The 24,585-nt window shown below is 40.8% G+C and overlaps 2 protein-coding genes and 1 long non-coding RNA gene across 3 annotated transcripts; 1 reads left to right on the top strand and 2 right to left on the bottom strand.

Annotated features, from left to right (window-relative positions):
• The first annotated feature begins 8,673 nt into the window (after positions 1-8,673).
• On the top strand, positions 8,674-9,613 carry LOC112164199. Its single transcript, XM_024300428.1, has 4 exons — positions 8,674-8,724; positions 8,815-9,098; positions 9,228-9,401; positions 9,502-9,613. Exons 1-4 carry the CDS (start codon positions 8,674-8,676, stop codon positions 9,611-9,613), a joined length of 621 nt encoding a protein of 206 aa, XP_024156196.1.
• Positions 9,614-17,000: 7,387 nt separating this feature from the next.
• On the bottom strand, positions 17,001-17,991 carry LOC112202882. Its single transcript, XR_002937598.2, has 2 exons — positions 17,448-17,991; positions 17,001-17,349 (listed from the first exon to the last, which is right to left on the bottom strand). It is a non-coding gene; the product is annotated as an uncharacterized LOC112202882 (long non-coding RNA).
• Positions 17,992-19,194: 1,203 nt separating this feature from the next.
• Positions 19,195-20,361, bottom strand: LOC112166232. Its single transcript, XM_024303020.2, has 2 exons — positions 20,057-20,361; positions 19,195-19,975 (listed from the first exon to the last, which is right to left on the bottom strand). The coding sequence occupies exons 1-2, from the start codon at positions 20,315-20,317 to the stop codon at positions 19,301-19,303; spliced, it is 936 nt and encodes a 311-aa protein (XP_024158788.1). The 5' UTR covers positions 20,318-20,361; the 3' UTR covers positions 19,195-19,300.
• Between the last annotated feature and the right edge of the window lie 4,224 nt (positions 20,362-24,585).

Genomic DNA, 24,585 nt, shown 5'->3' with positions numbered 1-24,585 from the left:
GTTGTGTGAGTCCTTGTTTAAATTGATAGGGCCTCATCACAAACCCGGTTGAAACCCTACACTTAAGCAAAAAAAGAGGGAAAAAAAGAACTAAAGTAACTAGACTGACACAAATATCGAAACCTTCTCTCTCCCTCGACAGACCCGATCGAAACAGGCTAAAGCCCTTTCTCGACTCGCCTCACTCTCAACAGAAGACCCAAAACCAAAACCCTAGCTAGCTCACTCTCTCGCCAAAATGTCACTCTCCCAAACCAATCTCATATCTCCGAGTGTGATAGTAGACCGCGAACGGGATTGAGGCGTTGAACTGAGATCGATTTTATTCAGCTCGACCCGATTCCTTTAGAGCGAAGCTGTTGGAGAAATCTGCTAAGACTCAGAACCCGGAGCGAAAACTTAGAACTCGGAGCTGACTAAGCCGACCGAGCGTGTTGGTGAAGCGAATACACATACGCAAGATCAAATTGTTCGCTCGCCTCCATTTTTTTCCCACATTGGATGCGATTTCAGGTACTAAAACTTTCTTTCTATTGATTCTCTCCGATTCTGTAAATAAGTTTTGATTATTATGTCCTGTTTTCTATTGGGTTCTCTCAAGTTTTGATCTTTTTTTTGTAATTATCAACTGCATGCGCTTAGTGTTTTATTATGAGGACCCAAATTTATGGATGGGTTTCTGGGTTTGTTTATTCATGTTCTTTGTTTGGTTGTTGCGGATGAGGAAAGAGTATTCTTCATTCTGTTGTTTGTGTGTTGTGGTGGGGTTTGATAATTGATGGAGAAGGTAAAGCTAACCCAAGACAATGTTGTTCATCTTTAGGTGTCGTTTTGATCTCCTATTTGAAATTCTAACTAAGATACTTTATTGTTGTTCAATTTGTAGATTTTCTCAGATGCAGCAAGAGTTGGAGGCTTAGATGGAGTATTGATCGATACCTTGGGCCTGGGATTAAATACGGTAACTTTACTAGGTGATGTACCTTCTATTTTCATTTGGTTGGTTAAGGCTTGAACAATAAGAATTTGATGAGGATACATCCACCCTATGTATTATATATGCACTTACTGATTGCATGAATGTGGACAGTTGGGTCAAAATACTGTTTGCTGCTGTCACTGAGTTATCTGACCAAGTGGTTTTGAAAGGAGCAGCAACTGGTTTTGAGAAGTGGTAGGTTTCCTCTTAATTACTGGCTCAAGTGAATAATATGATGTTTTAGTTGACTTTAAAAATAAGGAATAACTTATGGAACCCTATGTATTCGCTTACACCTTTGATCCATATATTGTGCTAGACCATATAGAATCTGTAGTTGTCTATGTCATTAAGGAAAATTAATAATTAAGGCCCTCATTATTTAGGAACTTGTTTATTTATGAGTTAGAATACATATAAGCAAGGTTTTCTGCAAATCTGATTTAATGGGGCAGATGTCTTTGTCATATCATCTAAAAGCATGATTTATCTTTCTATATCTGTTTGAACCCAGAATGGAGCCAAACAACATCAGTACATCATTCTCCAACAGATTTAAGCAAATTGGACCATAACAGATGTTGGTTTATTCTCTTATGTAATACATATAGTTTCATATTTGGCTTGTAGTTGATAGTAGATTCTTGATACTCATGGCTTATGGGCAGACACTGTTCTGATACAATTGGTTATATGATTTTTTGTTCATCATGGTCTTGTTCATATGTTTTTAAAAACATAAACTGCTTGGTTTTTCTAATACACTAGATTTTCCTATATATTAATCATTTGAGTTATTTTTTTTGTATATTGATGAATGTTATTACTTTTTTCTAGCCAAGTAGGTCTAGTTATTTAAATGTGTAGTAGTTAAGCGCATGTTTTGCTTAGGTTTTGTACTAATTTACCTACTTTGCTACATTTTGGCAGGAAACTGCTGGTGATTGCAAGCAGGGTGAGAAAGAAAGGGAGCTCAAAAATCTGCTGGAAATTTTTAATTGCAAAATAAGGTTAGTCATTTCAACTCTACAATTGATTCTTTGAACTTGGTTAATTTAATGGGGTTGATAACAAAATTTGTTGAATGCTTAAACTTTGTGGCAGCATCTAAAATGGATTGTTGATAAGATATTTTTTTATATATATATGTTGTGCAAAGCATGATGTCTACAGTTACAACTTTTTGGTTTTTGCTTGGTTAATGATGGACTTGGATTCTGAATGTTGTGTATTTGCATTGTTGTGGAACAACATAATGATATAGTTTGTGTGATGTTGTGTTGTTTGCTTAGATGGAAGATAGGTCTTGGATGCATGCAGATAAAAGATCTTTAGCTTATGAGTTAGGGGTGGGAAGTTTCTTGAAGTTTGCTTTAGAAAATGCGAAAAATCCTAAACACGTTCCTTGTCCATGTGTAAAATGTGGGAATATGGATTTCTTTCCTATCTCTGTGATTAAGATTCATTTGTATTATAATGGAGTTGATAAAAGTTATAAGGTGTGGAAGTGGCATGGGGAGACAGTAGATACGACTTCGGGTAGTAGTGAAGATTCAACCTCAGGTTCGAGTGAATCTGAATCGGTGGATGGGAGTGTTATGGCAGATTGTACAATGGATAGGTCTGATGATCACGATCAGTTTTCATCAGAGTGCAATGATTTTAAGGAGTTTGTGAAGGATGCAAATACGCCATTGTACCCTGGTTGTGTACGATTTACAAAGTTGGGTGTGCTAGTGAAGTTGTACAATTTAAAAGCTAAACATGGAATGAGTGATGCTGCTTATTCCGATTGGCTAATCGCTTTCGGGGAACATCTTCCCGAAGGTAATGAAATTCCAACTTCTGTTTACGAGGCTAAGAAGACTTTGGGGGCACTAGGGATGGATTATAGGAAGATACATGCATGTCCTAATGACTGCATTTTGTACAGAAAACAGTACGAAGATAATATCAATTGTCCTACCTGTGGTGTCTCTAGGTGGAAGGTAGGAAAAAATTCGAAAGAGAGAGAAGGTGTACCAGCTAAGGTACTCTGGTATTTTCCACCCATTCCTAGGTTTAAGAGAATGTATCAGTCTACAAAAACAGCTACTAGGTTGACTTGGCATGCCACTGATAGACCGAAAGATGGGTTAATGCGCCATCCAGCAGATGCGTTGACCTGGAAATCAGTTGATGAGAAGTGGCCTGAGTTTGGTTTGGAGTCAAGAAACTTAAGGCTTGCGCTATCATCTAATGGCTTTAATCCTCATAGTTCTTTAAGCAGCAAATATAGTTGTTGGCCAGTCATTCTTGTTAACTATAATCTCCCTCCTTGCCTTTGCATGAAAAGAAAATACATGATGTTAACGTTGTTGATTTCCGGGCCTAAACAACCTGGAAATGACATCGATGTCTATTTGGAACCATTAATTGATGATTTGAAGGTTCTTTGGGAGGGAGTAAAGGGAGTTTATGATGCAAGCAGCAACGAGTATTTTACTCTCAAGGCTGCACTATTTTGGACAATCAATGACTTCCCAGCCTACGGTAACTTATCTGGGAGCATTGTTAAAGGGTATAATGCATGCCCAATATGTCTTGAAAAGACCTCACCAAAGAGGCTGGTCCACGGAGGGAAGATGGCTTATATGCGACATAGAAGGTGGAAAGAAAGAAATCATCCTTATCGAAAGCAAAGGGCTGCTTTTGATAACAAGCAAGAACGTGAAGCTGCTCCTATTCCATTGAGTGGAGAAGAAGTTCTGAAAAGGATGGAAGAAGAAGTGTTAATTTGGCCGTTTGGGAAGAAACATCCTCCTCCTCCATACAAAGGTGAAGAGGATGAAAGCAGACCTTGTTGGAAGAAGAAGTCGATCTTTTTTGAACTTGAATACTGGAAATTTCTTCCAGTTCGCCATTGCCTAGATGTGATGCATATTGAAAAAAATGTTTGTGATAGTCTCTTAGGCACATTGTTAAACATTCCAGGAAAAACAAAAGATGGGATCAAGGCTCGTTTGGATCTGGTTGAGATGGGTATTAGACCTGAACTTGCACCTAATCTTGATGGTCCGAAAAAAAATCGCTTGCCATTAGCGAGTTGGAATCTGACCTGTGATGAGAAGAAATCAGTTTGTGGTTGTTTTTGTTGTATGAAGGTCCCTAATGGCTACTGTTCAAATATTCATAATCTGGTTTCTATGGATGACGTAAGGCTTAGTAGGATGAAGTCTCATGATTGTCATGTATTAATGCAACAACTCCTTCCTGTTGCAATAAGGGCTGTCTTAGACAAACCGGTTAGAGTTGCTGTTATCAGATTATGTCTTTTCTTTACTGAGATTTGCAGTAAATCATTTGAGGTATCTAAGCTACCTAAAATTCAAAGTGATATTATTGAGACATTGTGCTTGCTGGAGAAGTATTTTCCTCCTTCATTCTTCGACATAATGGTACATTTGACGGTTCACCTAGTTAGAGAAGTTGAACTATGTGGACCAGTTTTCTATCGGTGGATGTATCCTTTTGAAAGATACATGAAGGTCTGCAAGGGTTACGTCCGCAATAGAAATCGTCCCGAGGCTTGTATAGCAGAGAATTACATTGCTGAAGAAGCTGTTGAATTTTTAGCCGAACGCTTGTTGTCAGAGCAAAGTGCTGGAATTCCAAAACATCGTTCGAAGGAGTGCAAGCCTACTTCTGGTGTTAAAGTCTCCTCTATCTATGGCAGTGAGTTCAACCAAGCGCATCTATGTGTTCTACAAAACACCGAAGAGTTCAAAACCTATTTTATGTAAGTCCAACATTTTGTTTAGCTTGTCTCAGAGATATATTTAATATTGTTCTCTTCATAATTAACCTTGCAACTTTGTGACGGTCTTTTGTTTGCAGCGAGCATATGAAATATTTGAAGGGAGCTTTTCCGAGGTACAAAAAGAATAAGAAGTGGCTTAAGGACAAACAAAACAGTTCATTTGCAGATTGGGTGAAGATAAGGGTGAGTCATCATTAGCTAGCTGCTTTGAATTAGTGTGATTACGCTTGTTTATGTAGACCGACCTTTGTAATAATTTATCCTTACAGGTGGGGCAACAACTGGATGATCATGCAAGCAACATATCTGAAATAGTGAGATGGATTGCAGATGGACCAACTCATGAAGTAGCAAAGTTCAACAGTTACAAAATTGATGGAGTCCAGTTTTACACCAAGTCTCTTGACAATGTTCGAGTGTGTCAGAATAGTGGCGTTTATCTAGAGGCTGAAGCTATGGTTGTTGCTAGTGCTAGGGATAGAAATCCTGTAGATGACGATATGAGTTTTTATGGGGTGATAAATGAAATTTGAGAGCTAAATTATACTAAGTTTAGGCTGCCCCTCGTTAAGTGTGATTGGGTTGAGAGTTCAAAAGGTGTCAAAGTGGACGACCTTCGTTTCACCTTAGTGAATTTGAATAGAAAAGGCCACGTAAATGACATATTTGCTTTGGCTACATCTGTCTATCAGATTTTTTATGTGCAAGACCCTATAGATCCTAGGTGGTCAGTTGTTCTAAGAGTCCCTCAAAGGGATTACAATGACTTGGCTCATGGTGATGAGCTTGGGGACACTATAATTGATCACCACCCCTTTACTGATAGAATGCCATTTGTTGAGAGTGGGGAGGGAGAGAACGGTTACATCAGATCGGACAATGAGACTGTTTTGGCTCATGACTAATTTGTTTTTAATTGAATGTACTTGGTTGATTTTTACTTGAATGTACTTGGATGATGAAAGCTATGGTTTCTAATAGAATGTACTTGGTTGATTTTTACTGGAATGCATATGGTAGTTACTGATTGTTTTAATCTTGAATGTACTTGGATGACTTTTAATTGAATGTATATGGCAGTGACTGATTGTTTTAATCTTGAATGTACTTGGATGACTTTTAATTGAATGTATATGGCAGTGACTGATTGTATTTAATCTTGAATTTACTTGGATGATGAAAGCTATGGTTTTTATTTGAATATACTTGGATGAGCACTAATTTGTTTTAATTGGTACAGAAAATTGAATGTATATGGCAGTGACTGATTGTATTTAATCTTGAATGTACTTGGATGATGAAAGCTATGGTTTTTATTTGAATATACTTGGATGAGCACTGATTTGTTTTAATTGGTACAGATAATGGTGCATTCAAAGGCTGTCTCAACACCAACCAAAAAGAGTTCAAAGTCGCACAAAGTACGGAAGTTGAAGTCTTCAAAGACCAAGGATAAGGACTCTATTTCAAATTCTGCTGCAAGTGTGAGTAAAAGAAAAAAACATGGGAAGAGGAAGACAGAATCTGAGGTAGATGATGGATGTACTGGAGGGTTGAAATTGCTCAAGCATCACCGCGTTACAATGTCCAAGGTGACAACCGGCAAGGTTCTGAAAAAGAGACTTGTAGTCGAGTTTGATAAGAATGGGGATCCAATAGGGAAAAATGCAGACAAGTTGCAATCCTATATTGGTGTTTTGGCAAGAACCAATATCCCAATTTCTATAGCATCTTGGCCTGGTGTATCCAAGACGAAAAAAACCAATCTTTGGGAGACTGTTTTGGTAAGTGTTGATTAATTATTAGTGAGGTTTTCATGTTAGAAGTAGAATGTAATATTATTCATGCCACTGATTCTTTTTTATTGTTGATCTTCTATTTATATAGACGTCCTTCGTATTGGGACCCAAATGCAAGAAGATGGTGTTAAAATCTGCTGGAACCAAATGGAGGGAATTTAAGTCAAGACTCACAACATTGTATGTAATTCCATATTTAGATGATCCTGAATCTTTAAAGTTTCCCCCAGATGACTATAGGTTTATAAGTGTTGATGCCTGGACTGCATTTGTAAAGGAAAGGACAAGCCCAAAATTTTTGGTTAGTTTCCTGATCATATTTTAAACTACATTTCAGAATGACTAATTGTATTGATGTGTGCTTATTTATGTAAATGAAATGCAGAAATTGCATGAGGATCAAAAGGAAAAGCGTCGCATGAATGTATATGACCACCATATGTCGCGTAAGGGATATGCAAGATTGAGAGAAGAGCTGGTTAGTAAAAGTTTCTGCATATATTTAATTATAGGCTACATCATATAGTCTGTTTAATGTAAAACTAATAAGATCAAGCTTTGTTGTACATAGACTAAAACAGTGCCGGAGGAGGAAATTGATAGAGCAATGCTTTGGGTCAAGGGACGCCAAACGAAACAGGGAACTTTTAAACGTGATGCGATTAAAGAGACTGCTAAAAAAATTGTATGTACTTTATACTTGTTTCATTTTGCTATTCTAGTTCGGTATTGAATTTCTGAGTTTTAACTTGAAGCCTATATTGCATATGGTAGGACACACTGAAACGTAAGGAACGAGATGGAGAATTGACTATAAATGGAAGTAATGATGTGCTGACATTAGCTTTGGGGACTCTGGAGCACACTGGAAGAGTTAGAGGCATGGGGGGTTATGTTTCTAACCCAAATGGATACTTCCACCTCCCAAAACGCAGAAAAGAGAGCGTTAATGAGTCGATGAGACAAAGCGCGAGGCAGATACTTGAAGAGGAGAAACAGAAGTTGGAGGATGAGTTGAGAGAAAAGATATATGCTGAAGAGAGGGAAAAGATAGCTGCCGAAGAGAGGGAAAAGATAGCTGCCGAAGAGAGGAAAAAGATAGCGATCGAAGAGAGGGAAAAGATAGCGGCTGAAGAGAGGGAAAATATAGCAGCTGAAGAAAGGGAAAAGATAATGGCATCTGAAAGGGCATTGTTGCTTTCTAGGATTGAACAATTGGAAGCAAGGGTTCCTGTAACCTTCCCTGAGGTAGCTCCCACTATTGAAGAAGGAAAAGTTGTAGTACAAGAACACACATCTGGCTAAGCAAGCTGTTCACATGCGGCAGATCGGCGTCTCAAGATTGCTAACAAAAAAGACACTAAAAAGGGAGCGATAGTTTCTGAAGTGACAAAAGTTTTGGATGTGATGGAGAGTAAGTTGGCGCAAAAAGGGAGGAAGAAGACTTTAAAGGTCAAGCAGTCCAACATTGACTTTAAAGCAGCAATTGGAGAACTTGAAGATGAAGATAATGCTGGGAAGAATCAGTTGCATGTTGATGCAATGAAGAATGTTACAGAGGAAATAGAATCAGTTGATTTGACCCTCCTAGAGAAAAAAAGAAAGGTATATTTACGTGCATTATAAAGATACATATTGTTCTAGTTGAATGTGTGTGATTCAATCCTAGCTTGATGGGTAATTTATGGAGTTAAGGTTTAGAACTGAATCATTCTATTACATTTCAATTATAGTAGGAATGTTTATAAGATTAGCAATCAAAACTTGTAGATTGACTACTCGTGTGGAAAGCTGATTGTTCTTTTATTGATGCACAAGTTTCTACATATCATTGTATTCATTTTAATGTGTGTATTGTTATTTACTGATTGTTGGTATAGGTAAATCCTATGGAGAAGAAATGCAAGTTAGCATTGGGTTCATCTGACCATATTGTTGCTTTTGCAACGGTTATCACAAGCGATGGTCCCTTAGAAGTTTGTCATGGGACTCCATTGGGAGATGATAGATTGCGTGTTTCTGTTTATGCTGCTTTGGAAGAAAATGCTCTGATTCCATTTGTTGTAGAAGATGAGATCAAGACAGTGAAGTAAGCTATGGGAAGCTGGGTAATGTGGTCGAAAAACTTGATCATATTTGATGAAAAGGTATATATACTTGTATGTGATCAGTATATTTTTATTTAGATATTGTGAGGATTATCCTATTGTTAATTGTATTGTTAACTCTTCATTTAGACAAAAACAAGTGCTAAAGCAAGTAGGAAGAAGAAAAAAAACCAGTTTATGCAAGATTCAGAAGAAGAGTTTGGCTTGTTGTCACTCGAATCAAGCTTGCCAACTGCATTGCAGAGGTTATGTGTGTGGGGAAAAGAAGGGCTCAAAGATGGAAAGGCTATTTTCTTTTATAAAGAAGATCATGTGTTTGGTATTAATGCCAAGAGCTATCTACTTGACTTAGATGTTACGAGGCTTGCAACCATGACAAAAGTAACAGGAACCCTTATAGTGCTGTATATGAGGTAAATTTATGCTTCTTAACATGAAATTCAATGATATTTATGCATGTTTATCCCAAATTCAGAACCTTTCTTGGTTATATATTAGTATGTCATACGTGCATGTTTCTGTTGCTGTTGATGTTGCTGTAGGTACTTGCATGATGTACTTAAAGAATCCAAAATGCTAGACATGGTTGGTTTCATTGACCCAGCATTGATTGGTGAGAAAGGGTGTGGGAGTGCAACAATGAGGTCCCGAAGTATAAAAGATCGCCTGATAAGTGCTTCTCCAAATCAGATTTTCTTGTTGCCTTACAATGCATTGTATGTGTTTGCTTAAACTAAGCCTTTGTTATTCATATGATAGATTGCCGCTATTACATGCACATGGATATTTCCCTAAAATAATTTTAATGAATTATAGTGTTCATTGGATGTTGACTGTGATCAATCCGGACAATGAGACTGTCTATTTTATGGATCCATTGAGAAGACGCCTTCCGGGCGAAGAATGGAAAGATATTGTTGACACGTAAGATATTGCTTAATGATTGTTTATATATTGTCAGTCCTTTCTAATGTTGGTCAGCAGAGAGCTTATATATTGTTGGTTCTTATGTTGGTATGCTTTTATATAGTGATATATCAATGTTTAAAGGGGAATGCAACAAGAAAGGACGGAGCTCTATTCAATGGAAGAACATGGCAGTAAGTAGTGTTCGACATAGTTATTTCCTTTTGAATAATGATTCAGTCAATAATTATAGTAGTATATGTATGTTGTTGAATGATGGTGAGTGCTGTCTATTTTTTAGGGTATTCCATCACAGCCAAACGACAAACAGTGTGGCTATTTTGTGATGAGATATATGAGGGATATCATCCATGATACAAACTTGTCATTTGCAGATAAGGTAACTGCATGAAACTTCTTAATTTGGATGTTTGCTATTAGTTTTTCAAAATAGTTTTGTTTTAGTTCATCAGATGGCATTTATTTCATTGTTATTTTCAAACTATTACAGTGGGCTAGGAGAGCCAACCATGTTTATGGTCAAGTGGAAATTGATGAAGTGCGTAATGAGCTTGCAAGTTATGTGTTGAAGAACATCCTCAAGCTGTAATGTATGCAATTGCTCATGCCCTAGAAGCTGTGAAGTGAAATAGGCTAGAAATGTATTTTTGTGCTCCAAAGTGACAATTTAAAGTGCATTTCTTCACTTATTTTGCTAGTGGAGTAGTATAGATGTGCTCCATATTTTGGTGTTGGCATGGAGTAATACAGTGCTCCTTTTTGGCAATATTGTGTAATACATTTCAGTATAATTATGTGGATTATAACAATATTAGTTATATATTGGTCATTACTGTTCATATGGTAATTTTTGATTTCATTTTCTGCTGTGCGTACACAATGTTCACAACAGGCATACAATAAAAACTGTTGTGTGAGACTAATATTGATCACAGATGCAATCAATGTTTTAGTTGTGTGAATAACAGTCACACAACAGTTATAAAAAAAAAAAAAAAAAAAAAAAGACTTCTGAATCACAATCACACAACAGTTATAACAAAAAAAATGACTTCTGAATCATAGTCACACAACGGGTTCTTAAGTTGCCCGTCGTCTGAGTGATGTTCACACGACAGTTAATGATGTCGACCAGCTATCGACAGCCTGTCGACATGCTATCGACATGGATGCCGAGTTCTTCAGACGACAGTTCTCTAAATCATGTTTCATCAGACAGTAGCGAGATATACGACAGTCAGCTCCGCATCAGACGACAGTTTTTAGCCGTCGTCTGATTCAATTTTTGTACTAGTGGTAAATTTTCTTTCTACAGGTTTTGGGTTGTCCACTTTAAGGGAAGTTCTGCCAAATTTTTGGAAAAATTTCTTCTAAGGTGGGCCCCGCAGGTCCACTTCGGATTTCAGAGTGAAATCCGGGGCGGGTCCTGTTAGCTACTGTTTTGGGAGAGAATACTAACCGATCAATCGGAGGATTGCAAACATCTCTTGAGCAACTGAACCAAACAATGGCGGCTATGGTGAATGGTCAGAACACTTTGCAAACCTTGCTGATACAAAATCAACAAGGCCAACTCAACCAAGCATTTCAACCTCCATGGCAGCAAGCTCATGCTTATGTTCCATAGCCACTAGCTTAGTTTCCTATTGGTGGACAGCCGTTTCAAGCTCAACCCCAATTTGGAATGGCCAATAATTACCTGCAACAGCCAATAAATAACAACAACGGTTTAGGAGGACAAAATCCACCTAGGAATGGGTTAACAGTCGAAGAAATAAGGAGAATCTGTGAAGAAACTGTAGGGCCGGCTCCTAGAAGAACGGCCAGGCCGAGATACACCAAACCATATCCGGAAAGGGTTGAAAACAGAGACTATCCGAGGGGATTCAAATTTCCCGACTTTCCTTTATTCAGTGGAGATGATTACCAATCAACTATAGCACATATTTCCCGGTTCACCGCGCGATGTGCTGAGCATTCTAGAGATGACGATTTGAAGTTGAAGTGGTTTGAGAACTTACTGACCGGCCCTGCTCATGCTTGGTATGTCAACTTGGCTCCTAATTCTATTCAAAACTGGGCCGACATGGAAAGAGCTTTCCATGAGCAATTCTACAGAGCCGAACCAGAAGTCACAATCGCTGATTTAGCAAAAATGTATCAAGCAGCACATGAGTCGGCCCAAGATTTCTTGGATAGATTTAAGGCCGCAAGAAACAAGTGCAGAGTTAATTTGGGGGAGCTAGAATTTGTCCTGATAGCTCAACAAGGTCTAAATTACGAGTTGCGCAAGAAATATGAGGGAGTTGATATTAGAGACATCTTTGAATTAACCACTAGCGTGGCTAGATATGAGGCAATCATTAGAGAAGAGACTCAAGCCAGATCAGCCTCAAAGGGAACTTATTATAAGAACCCTACTGTTCATGTTGTGGGGGCCAATTTCCAAGGTTTGAAGGTCGAGGAAGAATATTCGGCCGAGATCAATGCTGCCGAACTATTTGTAAACAAGCCAGTGGTTTGTAAAGCCCCTGCAAAGCCAACAAACCCAATCAAGGATAAAGCTCAGCCAATAACCTACCATACCAAAGATGGCACACCTTTAAGATTGACACCTGCTCGCACTTACACTTTTGATATCACAATGGCTGACGTAATTTTTGATCAACTTCTTGCTGAGAAAGTAATTAAATTGCCAAACTGCCATGTTATACCTAAGGCCGATGAAACTAGAAATAAGTCTTATTGTAAATTTCACAATTCTTGGAAGCATTCTACTAACAATTGTGTGGTTTACCGTGATGCTTTGCAGGATCTCATCGAAAAAGGAAAGCTGAAGTTTCCAGAGACGAGCAAACCAGCTCAGCTTGTCGATACCGACCCTTTTCCAGTCAACATGGTGTACGTCAACTTCCCAAGAGGTCACAGGAGGAATTGGCCAAATATGAACTTGTCTGATCCTAGGGCCCGAAGGAGGTATTGTTTCGTGACCAGAGAAGGGAGCCAGTTTATGATAGTCAGGATGAGGATGCATACGATATGACAATGCCACCGGCTTTGAAGGCCTCATCGTCATCTACTTCAAAAGTACCGCCGGCCAGTGCTGTGATTCTGTGCAGCCGTTGCAACTGTGAGGTAACCCTCAATAATCTTCTACAAATCAAGAACCAAGAGTTAGCTACTGATCAACAGGTAAAGCCTGGGTTAAAAGCCTCAACTAATTGTGAAGAAAGTAAGAAGAGAGACTCAGGAGGGAAACATGCTGGCAATGAATTGGGGACTCCCATGGCCAATTTGGCCGAGGATGAAGTACTTAAACTCTTTGGCCCTCACAATCCCAAGGGATATTATCAGGGACAACAAACTTCCCAAAGTGTGTTTAAGAGAATAAAGGAATCTGAAAACACCGGAAGCGGACGACTTTCGGTGAGGAGAAGGTTGACTTTTGAAGATGATGATCTTGAGGGAAATTTTGCTGATGGTTTCAATGGCCGACGACGATCAAGTTTTGACCAAGATGATTGATTTTATGACTAAGATTACTTAGCTAGAAATAGAGGCTGAAGACCTTATAGGACATATCGGCCACCAGTTACTCATGATAATAGGTGGTATGGCCGAGCGGCCAGAGATAAGCCATTTTCCCCTTTGACAAAAACTCAAAAGAGGCGTATGCAAAGGGAAGTGGCGGCCGCAAGGCAGCAAGGGTCAGAAGGGCAGGAAGTCAGACGCTCTACTGAAGCAGATAACAAAGAAGCCCCTATAATAAGAAAGGACTTTCATAAGGATTCAGGAGAACCTATGGAACTTGAGACCATCGGTGACCATTTTGAAAATGTCCTTAGCTTCCCAAAGCTACCCCCATCTGCGATTTACTGAAGGAGGGGTTAAGGTCTTCAAACATCTCAACCCTCCATTTAAGTTGGCTGAATTAGAAACAATGAGAAAGTTTCACCAGAAACATTCAGCCCTTGCAATTTATGGGCTTCCAAGGAGTCAAGACTATATTCTCAATACAATAGTAGCAAATTCTGATGCCGATCATGCTCTGATTCAGTAGGGTTTCCATAGCCGATTCATTACACCTGGTTTAAAAGCTTTGTATCAAGCACATTGCAAAGGAATCCAAAAGAAGGATATAGTCGCTCAAATTCCAGTTTCAGAAGCTGACTTTCATTTCCTTAGATGTTTTCATAGAAGTCACTCGGGTGAGGAAACTTATGGAATAACGCCAGAAGAGGTCCAGCTCGCAAGGGAACTTGATGATTATTTAGAAAAGAAAGACTTCGCAACTGAAGAGCAAGCGAAAGCCGATGCCAAAGCTAAGGATATTGAACAACAGAAGGAAGTACAGAAGGCGGCTATGGATAAGACGCCAAATGGAAAATTCCCTACCATAAGAGTACTGAAAGGACAGGATCCGCCGTTCTCAAATCAAGATCTGGGGATGATGAAAAAATATCATAGGATGTATTCAGCATTGGCCACTTATGGCCTAACTGAGGAGGAAAGCGCGATGATGAAAATGTTGGAAAAGGATCTGTCTTCAGAGTCATACCTCATCACTGAAGATTCTAGCATTGGCTTAAAAATCAGTTATCAGGCAATGATGGAGAATTGTAAGCTAGAAGCCAATACTGATAACTTACCTATTTCTGATGCTGACCTGACTTACCTCCACACCTACCATAAACAACATCCAGCTGCTGAGATTTATGGATTCACATCGACCGAGAGCAAATTACTAGATAATTTGTCCAAATACTTGCGGGCTCGTGCAATCGAGTGGCAAGTAGAGACAGAGAAGGCATCCACCAAGCTGACAACTAGGGCCATCGAAGAATTGAAGAAAGAACAAGCCAGTCTTAATCAGCAGTTGAAGGATGAAGAAATGGTAGAAGGTGCTGCCACGAACAATGGTAAGCAAGACGATTATGGTGACGAGGGTGATGAGGAAGACGATTATGGGGAAGAAGAGGAACAAGGTGACTATGATAATGAGACTGGACTCGACTACGACATTGGGGATGACACAGCTTTGGACATAGAAACCTTATCTCCATTTTATAAGGGCGAGGCCGCCTTTGGAAAAGGAGAAGGTATACAATGGACATCAACATGGTTTATGTCCTACCTTCAGAACTCAAAGCTCAACCAGGTCAGTCAAATGAACTGATCGGCGACTTTGTTGCCGATCAACAACCTCAATTTGAGATTGATGAAGTCATTGCCCAGTTGAAGGATGAAGACGGCCGTGTGGTACTCACAAAACCAACGGCCAAAATGGCTCAACATTTGAAGCCGTTATACATCAAGGCTTACATAGAGGGATATCTAATAACGAAAGTTTTGGTGGACAATGGTGCAGCAGTCAATGTGTTACCTACAGCCGTTATGAAGAAATTACGCAGAACTGAATCCGATTTGCTACCTTCGGACATTACAGTGAGCAACTTCTCTGGAGATAAGAGTAGGCCACGAGGTATCCTCCCCCTCGATGTCATTGTGGGCGAAAAGACAAACATGACGGCTTTCTTCGTGGTCGATTCATCTGCTCATTACAATGCATTGCTTGGCCGCGATTGGATTCACCAGAACATGTGTGTACCTTCTTCCCTGCATCAAGTTTTGATCTTCTGGCATGGCGACAAAATTGAGGTCATTCCAGCAGATAATAATCCATTTCAAGCATCCACCAATATAGTAGAAGCAAGGTTTTATGAAGACGATATTGGTTATTTCACTTTCAGTGGACGAGATAGCAAGGGTCGACCTACCCAAGTTACGGCCCAGAAAATTTTCAACCTAGGGAGTGAGGATATTTTGCAAGATGCAGAGCGTCCAACCCTGGTTGACCTCTTCAAGGATAATATCAATGTCTAGAGACCCAAGGTCTCTAGAAAGAAAGCCGCAGTCCGATCTATTTTAGGACGTTTGCTGGCCTATTGGGCCGACAGGACTACCAAGTCTAACTCGGCCATCAACTTAATGGAATATATTACAGAACAACAGGAAGAAGAACTGCAGTTGGAAGATATCAGCCCAGCCCCGGCCGAATTAGAAGATACCGAAGTCGAAACTCAAGATCCTGTAGACCAAATCAACTTGGGAGATGAAGATAACCCTCGGCTGATCTCTATCAGTAGACTTCTCGATCCAGAACTGCGAGCAGTGATGGAGGCTTTATTACGAGAATATAAGGATTGTTTTGCATGGGAGTACCATGAGATGCCCCGGCTCGATAGAAGCTTAGTAGAACATGTATTACCTCTTAGAGATGATTGTAAACCTTACAAACAAGCTCCTCGGCGATGTTCCGCCGAGGTACAAATTGAAATGAAAGAGGAAATTGAACGATTACTACATGCTAAATTTATTAGACCTGCTAGATATGTGGAATGGGTTTCCAACGCTGTCCCTGTAAGAAAGAAAAATGGCATGATGAGAGTATGCGTTGACTTCAGAAACTTAAATTTAGCAACTCCAAAAGATGAATATCCTATGCCAATGGCCGATCTCTTAATTGATGGAGCGGCCAAACATGAAATATTATCTTTCATGGATGGTCATGCCGGCTATAATCAAATATTTGTAGCCGAAGAAGATGTCCATAAAACCGCCTTCAGATGCCCAGGCTTTGTTGGAACCTTTGAATGGGTAGTGATGCCTTTCGGCTTAAAGAATGCCGGAGCAACTTACCAGAGGGCCATGAATGCCATTTTTCACGATTTAATTGGCAAAACCGTAGAGGTGTACATAGATGACGTGGTTGTTAAATCAAAAACCCGATCAGAACATCTAGCCGATCTTAAGCAAACATTCAAACGTATGCGAAAACATAAACTTAAAATGAACCCCAAAAAGTGTGTTTTCGGAGTATCAGCGGGGAATTTTCTAGGTTTTCTCATTCACCAGCGGGGAATTGAGGTCGACAAGAATAAGGCTAAAGCCATTATCGATGCACCCGCCCCTTCTAACAAAAAGCATCTACAATCATTCCTTGGTCAAGTTAATTTTCTCAGACGATTCATCTCTAACTTGGCCGGTAAACTTCGGCCTTTCTCTTCTCTACTTAAGTTGAAAATTGGAGATGAATACAAGTGGGAGCCAGAGCACCAACAAGATTTTGACGAACTCAAGAAGTATTTAACACAACCCCCAGTGTTAGTGCCTCCACAGAAAGGAAAGCCGTTGAAGCTCTACATAGCGGCCACATCTGAATCGATTGGGAGCATGTTGGCTCAAGACAATGATCAAGGAAAAGAGCAAGCCATCCATTATTTGAGCAGAATCCTCACACCCGTTGAGATAAGATATTCGCCGAAAACTATGCCTCGTGCTCTACTTTTCGGCCATTAAATTACGACATTATATGTTACCATCAGTTGTTCATATAATTTCACAAACGGATTTAATTAAATATATGTTGACTCGGCCGATCATCAAAGGCCGAATTGGAAAATGGACAATGGCGCTTTCTGAATTTACTTTCAAATACGTGGCCTAGAAGTCAGTCAAAGGCCAGACATTGGCTCAATTTCTTGCTGACCACCCTTCTGTTGAAATTGAAGATATGGAGAACGTTGAAATAGATACTGCACAAGTCGGCCAGATGTATCACGAGCCTTGGCTACTATATTTTGATGGCTCAAGCACCAGTGACTCCGCAGGGGCAGGAATAGTGATTGAATCTCCAACCGGCCAAAAGCATCAATATGCCTTCAAACTGGACTTTAACTGCACAAACAACCAGGCCGAATATGAAGCCTTAATAATTGGACTGGAAGTATTAGAGGAACTTGGAGCAACAAGAGTTAAGGTGCTTGGGGACTCACTATTAGTCATCAATCAAATGCTCCAAGTTTTTAGATGTTCAAATCTCTCGTTGGCCACTTATTATGCCGCCGCATAACAATTGCTTAGTTGTTTTCATGATGTGGAATTTCACCATCTTCCGCGAGAACTCAATCGTGAAGCAAATGAAATGGCTCAAATTGCTTCCGGCGTCAGCATTCCAGCAGGCCAAACTAACAAAATCATCATAATTGAGAGAAAATCGTTGCCATCTTTGGCCGAGAGAGGTATGCCGGCCGATGTCTTTGAGTTAGACGTACCACTTGGTGATTGGAGATTTTACATAATCCAACACCTTTTGATGAAAACTGATGGCGGTGGGAGCCAAAAAATTAGAATGTTGTCTAGCAAGTTCACAATTAAAAATGGTGAACTGCTAAGGAAAAGTCCTGATGATGACCTTCTTCTTCGTTGCCTCGGCTCCGAAGATGCCCAGCTAGTAATGGCTGAAGTTCATGAGGGTATTTGCGGAGCACACCAGGCTGGGATAAAAATGAGATGGTTAATTAGGAGACATGGATACTACTGGCCAAAAAGACTGTATTGAGTATGCTCGAGGTTGTGCTCCTTGCCAACTTCACGGGTCCATTCAGAGAGTTCCTGCTTTCCCCATGAATCCAATCGTGAAGCCATGGCCTTTTCGGGGCTGGGCAATGGACATAATTGGCCAAATCTCTCCCCCATCTTCCAAACAGCACAGATGGATTCTGGTAGCCACAGATTACTTTACAAAATGGGTTGAGGCCGTTCCATTCACCTCCATCAGTAGTGCCGAGGTGATCAAATTCATTGAGAAAAACATCATTCACCGCTTCGGTATTCCAGAAACTATAACAACTGACCGAGGATCGGTATTCATAGTTGAAGCCGTCATCAAACGGATGGCCGAGTATAAGATTACAATGCAGCTATCGACACCCTATTATGCTCAGGATAATGGACAGGCTGAGGCCACAAACAAGGTCCTCATCCAAATTGTGGAAAAGATGATTCAGGAAAATCCGCGTGATTGGCACAATCTTCTATCAGAAACTTTATGGGCTTATCGGACCTCCAAACGCTCGGCTACAGGGACAACTCCCTTTGCTTTGACTTATGGACATGATGCAATTTTACCGATGGAAATGACAGTCAGATCATTGAGAGTCGCAATGAAAAATAATCTCACAGCCGACGAATATAGTCAGGCAATGTTGCAAGAACTAGAAGATCTTGACCAGGCGCGGTTGGATGCATATGATCGGCTTCAAACTCAAAAGAATGCCGTCGCTCGTGCTTACAATAAAAAGACCAGATACAAGAGTTTTGGGGAAGGCGAGTTGGTTTGGAAAGCAGTGTTACCCATCGGCACGAAGGATCCCAGATTTGGAAAATGGTCACCAAATTGGGAGGGTCCGTTTATTATTGACAAAGTTCTCGGCAAAGGAGCATATCATTTGCGAGATAAAGATGGCGAACGACACGCAATGCCCATTAATGGCCAATACCTTAAGAAATATTATCCCACAATGTGGGAAGCACGAGCTGCTGAATAATGGTGCAACCAAAAGATGGCCACTAGTTTATAATGTATATATGTTTAGGCCATCTTGATTCTGGCCGATGCAATTAAGCTGAAAAGATTATTTTTATCAGATTTCCAGTTTGTTTGCTTGACCATTATACTTCACTTGTATTTACTACTACAAGATATTATCTATCCATGACCCAACGATGTTTATGATAATCTACCGGCAAGCAAATAATTAATTAAGTTTTTCATTGGCCCATAACTTTCAAATGTTTACAAAAACCGGCCAACGGCCGACAAAAGAGCCACATACATCAATCATCATTACTCGGCTAATAAAGCTTTAAGAGCTCCCAAGGTACAACTAGTGTCTTGAAGGTCACTCTCAAGTTGCATACACCTAGGCTCGGAATTTTTCAATTCGGCCTCTATTTTTTTCAGTTGTCCTTGGCTTTGGAAACACTGCTTACTCCTTTGAAGGAGCTTTTCCCCCACTTCTTGTCTCTCTTGTTTCAAGGATGCCAATTGTCTTTCCAACTCATTTATCTTGCCTTCAAGAGACTCCACAACCCGTTTTTGTTCCATACACCACCCAAACTCGGGAACCAAGGCTTTCTTCATTTGCTCACAAGCCAAGATTTGTTGTCTCCTTTTTTCTATTTCTTGGTATGAACCAGCTACACGGGATATTTGTTGGGTCAACACTTCTAGCTTCTCACCAATGAGAGCTACCTTGGGAGGGGCAAAGTATTTGGCTCCAAGTAACAAGTCCATGGCCACTTTCACTTTTGATAGTTGGCCTGTTTCCACAAATTCTTTTAATGGCTGCGCTAACGTTTCCTTTACCACCTTCAGAGCCCTATCAACTTCCTCCCTTGATGTCAATTGCGCGGTTGGTAACTGCGAAATGGCCGAGCAGCATTCTGGTTGGATTAGAGCATCGGCCGAAAATGCCCTCATGAAAGCCTGAAGTTCGGCTTCAAACCCTTGATTACCTTCCTACAATGTCAACCACTAACAATCAGTTCTTTAGCATAATAGAAGGGAAGTAATCACAAAACATGTTTGGTGCATACTTACTAGTTCATTAGCCAACACCAGGTGTTGCTCACTAAGCGACGAGGAGGGAATACTGGCTTGCGTTGAAGTTTGGGTGAGCACAAGTGTCTCTTCCATATTCATTGTCACAACTTCGCTTTCAGCCATTCTTTCAAGAGAAATTATCTCCCCCACAGGTTCGTCACTACTCGGGTGGCCATCTTTATCAATGGTTAGTTCCACGGATTCCTCTATTTCACTAGGAATGGCATTTTGGACGTTGGCCTTCTGCAAATTCATCATATAAAGTATGTCATATTTATGCTCAAGCTAATAGCCAATTCTTCACTCTGGTGCTGTGTCATACCTTGAATGCCTCTAGGCAACTTCGTTTGGACACGCACAATTGTTCTTCGCTCTCAGAGGATTGCTCGTTTTGTTTCGCTGGAGGAGATTGAGACGTCGAAGACAGGGTGGCACCATCTGTTATTCAAAGGAGACAAAACAGAAATGCCATTAGCCATCGGCCATGATTCCTTACATAATGGCCGACTGCAATTCAAATTGATTTCGGCCTACCTTTGGCCGCCTCAGTGGCCGCACTATGGATGGCCTTTCTCTTTGTGCTCCCTTTAGCACACTTCTTCAAAGACTCTTGGCCGCCTACAATCAACAAACCCCAAGCTAGTGAACTGTACATACATGTACATTTGCAAACATAATTAGCTATAATGGGCCACGCCCATTGTACCGCCGAAGGTACTAATTCCAACTAAAGGAATGACACGCAGACACACCGCCAGGCAGGCTACAGCCTCAGCGTCGGACCATCTCCAGATCACCGTCGACGCGCCGCCACGCGCCACGTCAAGATGGCATCAGAGGCTTCTGAAACTGGGAACTGAAGCATATCAGTCCCACATCGAAAACAAAGAGAAGATCAACCTCTTCCTCACCTATAAAAGGTTCTCTCCTCTCTCCTCATTAATTACGCATTCAATACTCATCTAGTATTACTCTGTCAACACAAGTACATTGACTAACTTAGGCATCGGAGAGCAGAAGACCGCCCGGCGCGGTCTCCCTCTGACGTCCGTTGTATTTCACTTGACAGGTAACGGAAGCTTCGAGAACAACACAAGTACCGATCCGCCCACCGGATCAACGTTAGCTAGGGTCCAGCTACCGCTGGACTTTCAGATATCAACATGAACAAACTAACAACATGTGCATAAATGAAAGTACACTTGGGGGGGGGGGCAACAACTTACTTATAGTTGGGATTGCTCTAGCAACTTTGCTTGTTATTTTACCACGCCTTACAGCTTTCGGCTTCTCTTGTGCCCATGGATTTCCTGCAAAAGCCGATCGCCTAGCCGGCACCAACCCATCTTTAAAGCGGCTACCTACTCGTTTCGCCCACCACTCTCTGAACTAGGAGGAACTCTTGCTAGGTGCTACTCTTGTCTTCATGGGAAAGCTCATGTTGTACACAAACGCCTTGTTATTCTGCTCAATGTCGTCCTTGTTGGAGAAAACGGCTCGCAATGAACTATATCAGTTTGATGATTCTGGCACCGGAGCCGGTATAGCTTGTTAATATCCCATCTGACGACTGAAATAGGATGGTGAATATAACTCCACTCCACACTTGAGTGTTTTACCAGACAAGGCACCCCAGAAGAGATCCCTCATACCTATTGCACTCTTCCAAGCTGAACACGCAGTCTCCCATCTCGTCTCACGTTCTGAGGCGTGTTGGCTGATATCCATTGCAAGGTAGGGTGGATACTTCCTACTGAAACAAACGGCAAACTGTTCTGCAGAAAACTCTGGACACTTGAACAACACCTCAAAACACTCTTCTGCCGAATGAGGAAGTAAATCAAGAAGAGCCAATTGTTGTCCAAGAGTGGTGTCTACAGCCAATGCTAAACCCGGCTGTCTGAAAGAGGGAAAGTAAGTGTGCAACCACAACTGAAAGATCCACAATGGCCCAGACCAATTTGGATTCAGTCCTTCGGTCACACAATGGTGAAGACATCTGTATAAGTGGGCAAGCACAAATGGACCAAGAGCTAATGGCTGATCGCTCTCTTGTACTTCTTTACTTGCTAATGCTTCAGCCAACTTGTAGTACTCCACATTCACTTTTTTAGAAGTTGTGCACACTAAGTACTTACATATCCACAAGGCAAGAAACGCAGCATGCTCTACATGAGTTACTTCCATTGTCTCCTGCTGGCTTTCCTCTTTCTCTTCTGGACTGCCAATACTATCAAGTGACTTATTTCCCAAGCCGCTGTTAAACACCTCAATCCATGTATTATAATTGGCAACAGCTGGTCTGCCCTTACTTTGATCTCTTAGCTCACCACCAAGATCAATGTCAAACTTTCCTTCTGCAAATACAATGTCCACCACTTGCCTATGTGGAGGAAGGCCTATAATGGCCGCTATATCAATCAAGGTCGGACTAAGTGCACCAAAATGAAGCTCCAGAGAGTTTGTTTGAGAACTCCAAAAACACTAGCGGCAGCCAGCAAGGAGCGGTCACAAGGAATAGTAATGGTGGACAGCTTGATGGCGTCATAGATCCCAAGTCGTTTCCATATTTCCCCAAATCGCTTCTCGACTCGTTCTACCCACGGAGTCCAGTTGGCCGTTTCACCAGGCCATTTTCCTGGTTTTGTTCCCCATGCTCCCCATGCTTTTCCTTCACTGAAATAGCTAGAATCATCCACTTCATGCTGGCTCAAAACATTTTCCACATCAGCCGGTATATCACTCTGGAAACTTGGGCCAAGTTGACGTACCCCACCTTCATTCGGGACTCGTTGTGTTATTCTATTCATGAAGGCCGAGGCATTCTTTTCAGTGGCTTGACTTAGTGCTTCCGCCAATGCAAATGAACGTTTGGTGATACTTTTTTGTTTGCCTTCATAATTGTCTTCTCCGGTCCCTTTCGAAGCCATTGCTTGGACAACCAAGTCCTACATGATATAGAGCATAATTGGTTAGCACACCATGTTTCTCAGAGTAAACCAAGTTTCTCGTTATTCGGTGCTATTCGCCGAAAGCCACGAAACTTGGGGGGGGGGGGCAAAAGCATATTACATGCATATGAGCCAAGACATTCTCGACATATAAAATATATATATATATATATATATATGGCCAATTGCACATGGAAAAGACCCGCTGCCCGAGGTTTATCAAATAAACTTGTTGAAGGTTTATCAATTAGATTAATAGCACATAATTATATGAGTGGGCAAAATCATTGCTGCAAGATCGTGCTATTAATTATATGAAAGGCCAATTTCTGAGACTACAACATATATAGGGGATCTATAATTGCAATTGCAATTAATTGACAGCAATTGCATCAAGATAAAGCTGGGACAATTGACATGAACCAAAACATATATTAATTGCATGTGGTGGGGACCGGTTGCTAACTAATGCTGCAACAATTAAGTCATATAATTGCTGTCAATGCAGCATATATTAATAGTGATCTGGGATAGTCTCTGGTAACAATTAGCTCCGAGCAACAAAACATATAATTGCTGCAATTAATTAGCTCATATAATTGCTGCAACAATTATTGTCCCCACCACATGTGGTGATTGAAAGTAACAGACTATCCTAGTTAGCTCATATCATTGCTGCAACAATTAGCTCATATAATTGCTGTCAATGCAGCACATATTAATTGATAGCTTGAGTTGATGCTTTTGTCCATAAACAGAATGAATAGGATGCCAAGTTGAAAGAAAAATAGAGTGGATCAATCTGTGCCACAAGCAATTATGAGCCAAAGCAATTAAGCAATATGAAAAGCATAATTAATAGCTAGCCCACAAATAGGGGGGATCAATCTTGGCGGCAACATGCCAATGGACTGGCACCATCCACAATTGCTTTAATTAAATATAAATATGGAAGAGTTAGAGGGTCTTGAATGATAAGGTCAGAATTTTCTTTTTGACTAATGCAAATCTGGGAACATGATTGTTGATATCTGAAAGTCCAGCGGTAGCTGGACCCTAGCTAACGTTGATCCGGTGGGCGGATCGGTACTTGTGTTGTTCTCGAAGCTTCCGTTACCTGTCAAGTGAAATACAACGGACGTCAGAGGGAGACCGCGCCGGGCGGTCTTCTGCTCTCCGATGCCTAAGTTAGTCAATGTACTTGTGTTGACAGAGTAACAGTAGATGAGTATTGAATGCGTAATTAATGAGGAGAGAGGAGAGAACCTTTTATAGGTGAGGAAGAGGTTGATCTTCTCTTTGTTTTCGATGTGGGACTGACATGCTTCAGTTCCCAGTTTCAGAAGCCTCTGATGCCATCTTGGCGTGGTGCTTGGCGGCGCGTCGACGGTGATCTGGAGATGGTCCGACGCTGAGGCTGTAGCAGCCTGCCTGGCGGTGTGTCTGCGTGTCATTCCTTTAGTTGGAATTAGTACCTTCGGCGGTACAATGGGCGTGGCCCATTATAGCTAATTATGTTTGCAAATGTACATGTATGTACAAGTCCCCCAAGTCCCCAGTCAAGGAGGGCAATCT

Source organism: Rosa chinensis, chromosome 5 (assembly GCF_002994745.2).
Source record: "Rosa chinensis cultivar Old Blush chromosome 5, RchiOBHm-V2, whole genome shotgun sequence".
In the NCBI taxonomy this organism is placed as follows: Eukaryota; Viridiplantae; Streptophyta; class Magnoliopsida; order Rosales; family Rosaceae; genus Rosa; species Rosa chinensis.
Note: the sequence above shows the minus strand (reverse complement) of the source record. Positions and strands in the feature narration are given on the sequence as shown.

Excerpts from the sequence above, each read along its gene's own strand:
- LOC112164199 (XM_024300428.1), top strand. The coding sequence starts at position 8,674 with ATGGGAAGCTGGGTAATGTGGTCGAAAAACTTGATCATATTTGATGAA. Across the intron at positions 8,725-8,814 it reads TGATCATATTTGATGAAAAG|ACAAAAACAAGTGCTAAAGC; the intron begins GTATATATACTT and ends CTCTTCATTTAG. Across the intron at positions 9,099-9,227 it reads CTTATAGTGCTGTATATGAG|GTACTTGCATGATGTACTTA; the intron begins GTAAATTTATGC and ends ATGTTGCTGTAG.
- LOC112166232 (XM_024303020.2), bottom strand. The coding sequence starts at position 20,317 with ATGATGAATTTGCAGAAGGCCAACGTCCAAAATGCCATTCCTAGTGAA. Across the intron at positions 19,976-20,056 it reads TGGTGTTGGCTAATGAACTA|GAAGGTAATCAAGGGTTTGA; the intron begins GTAAGTATGCAC and ends TTGACATTGTAG.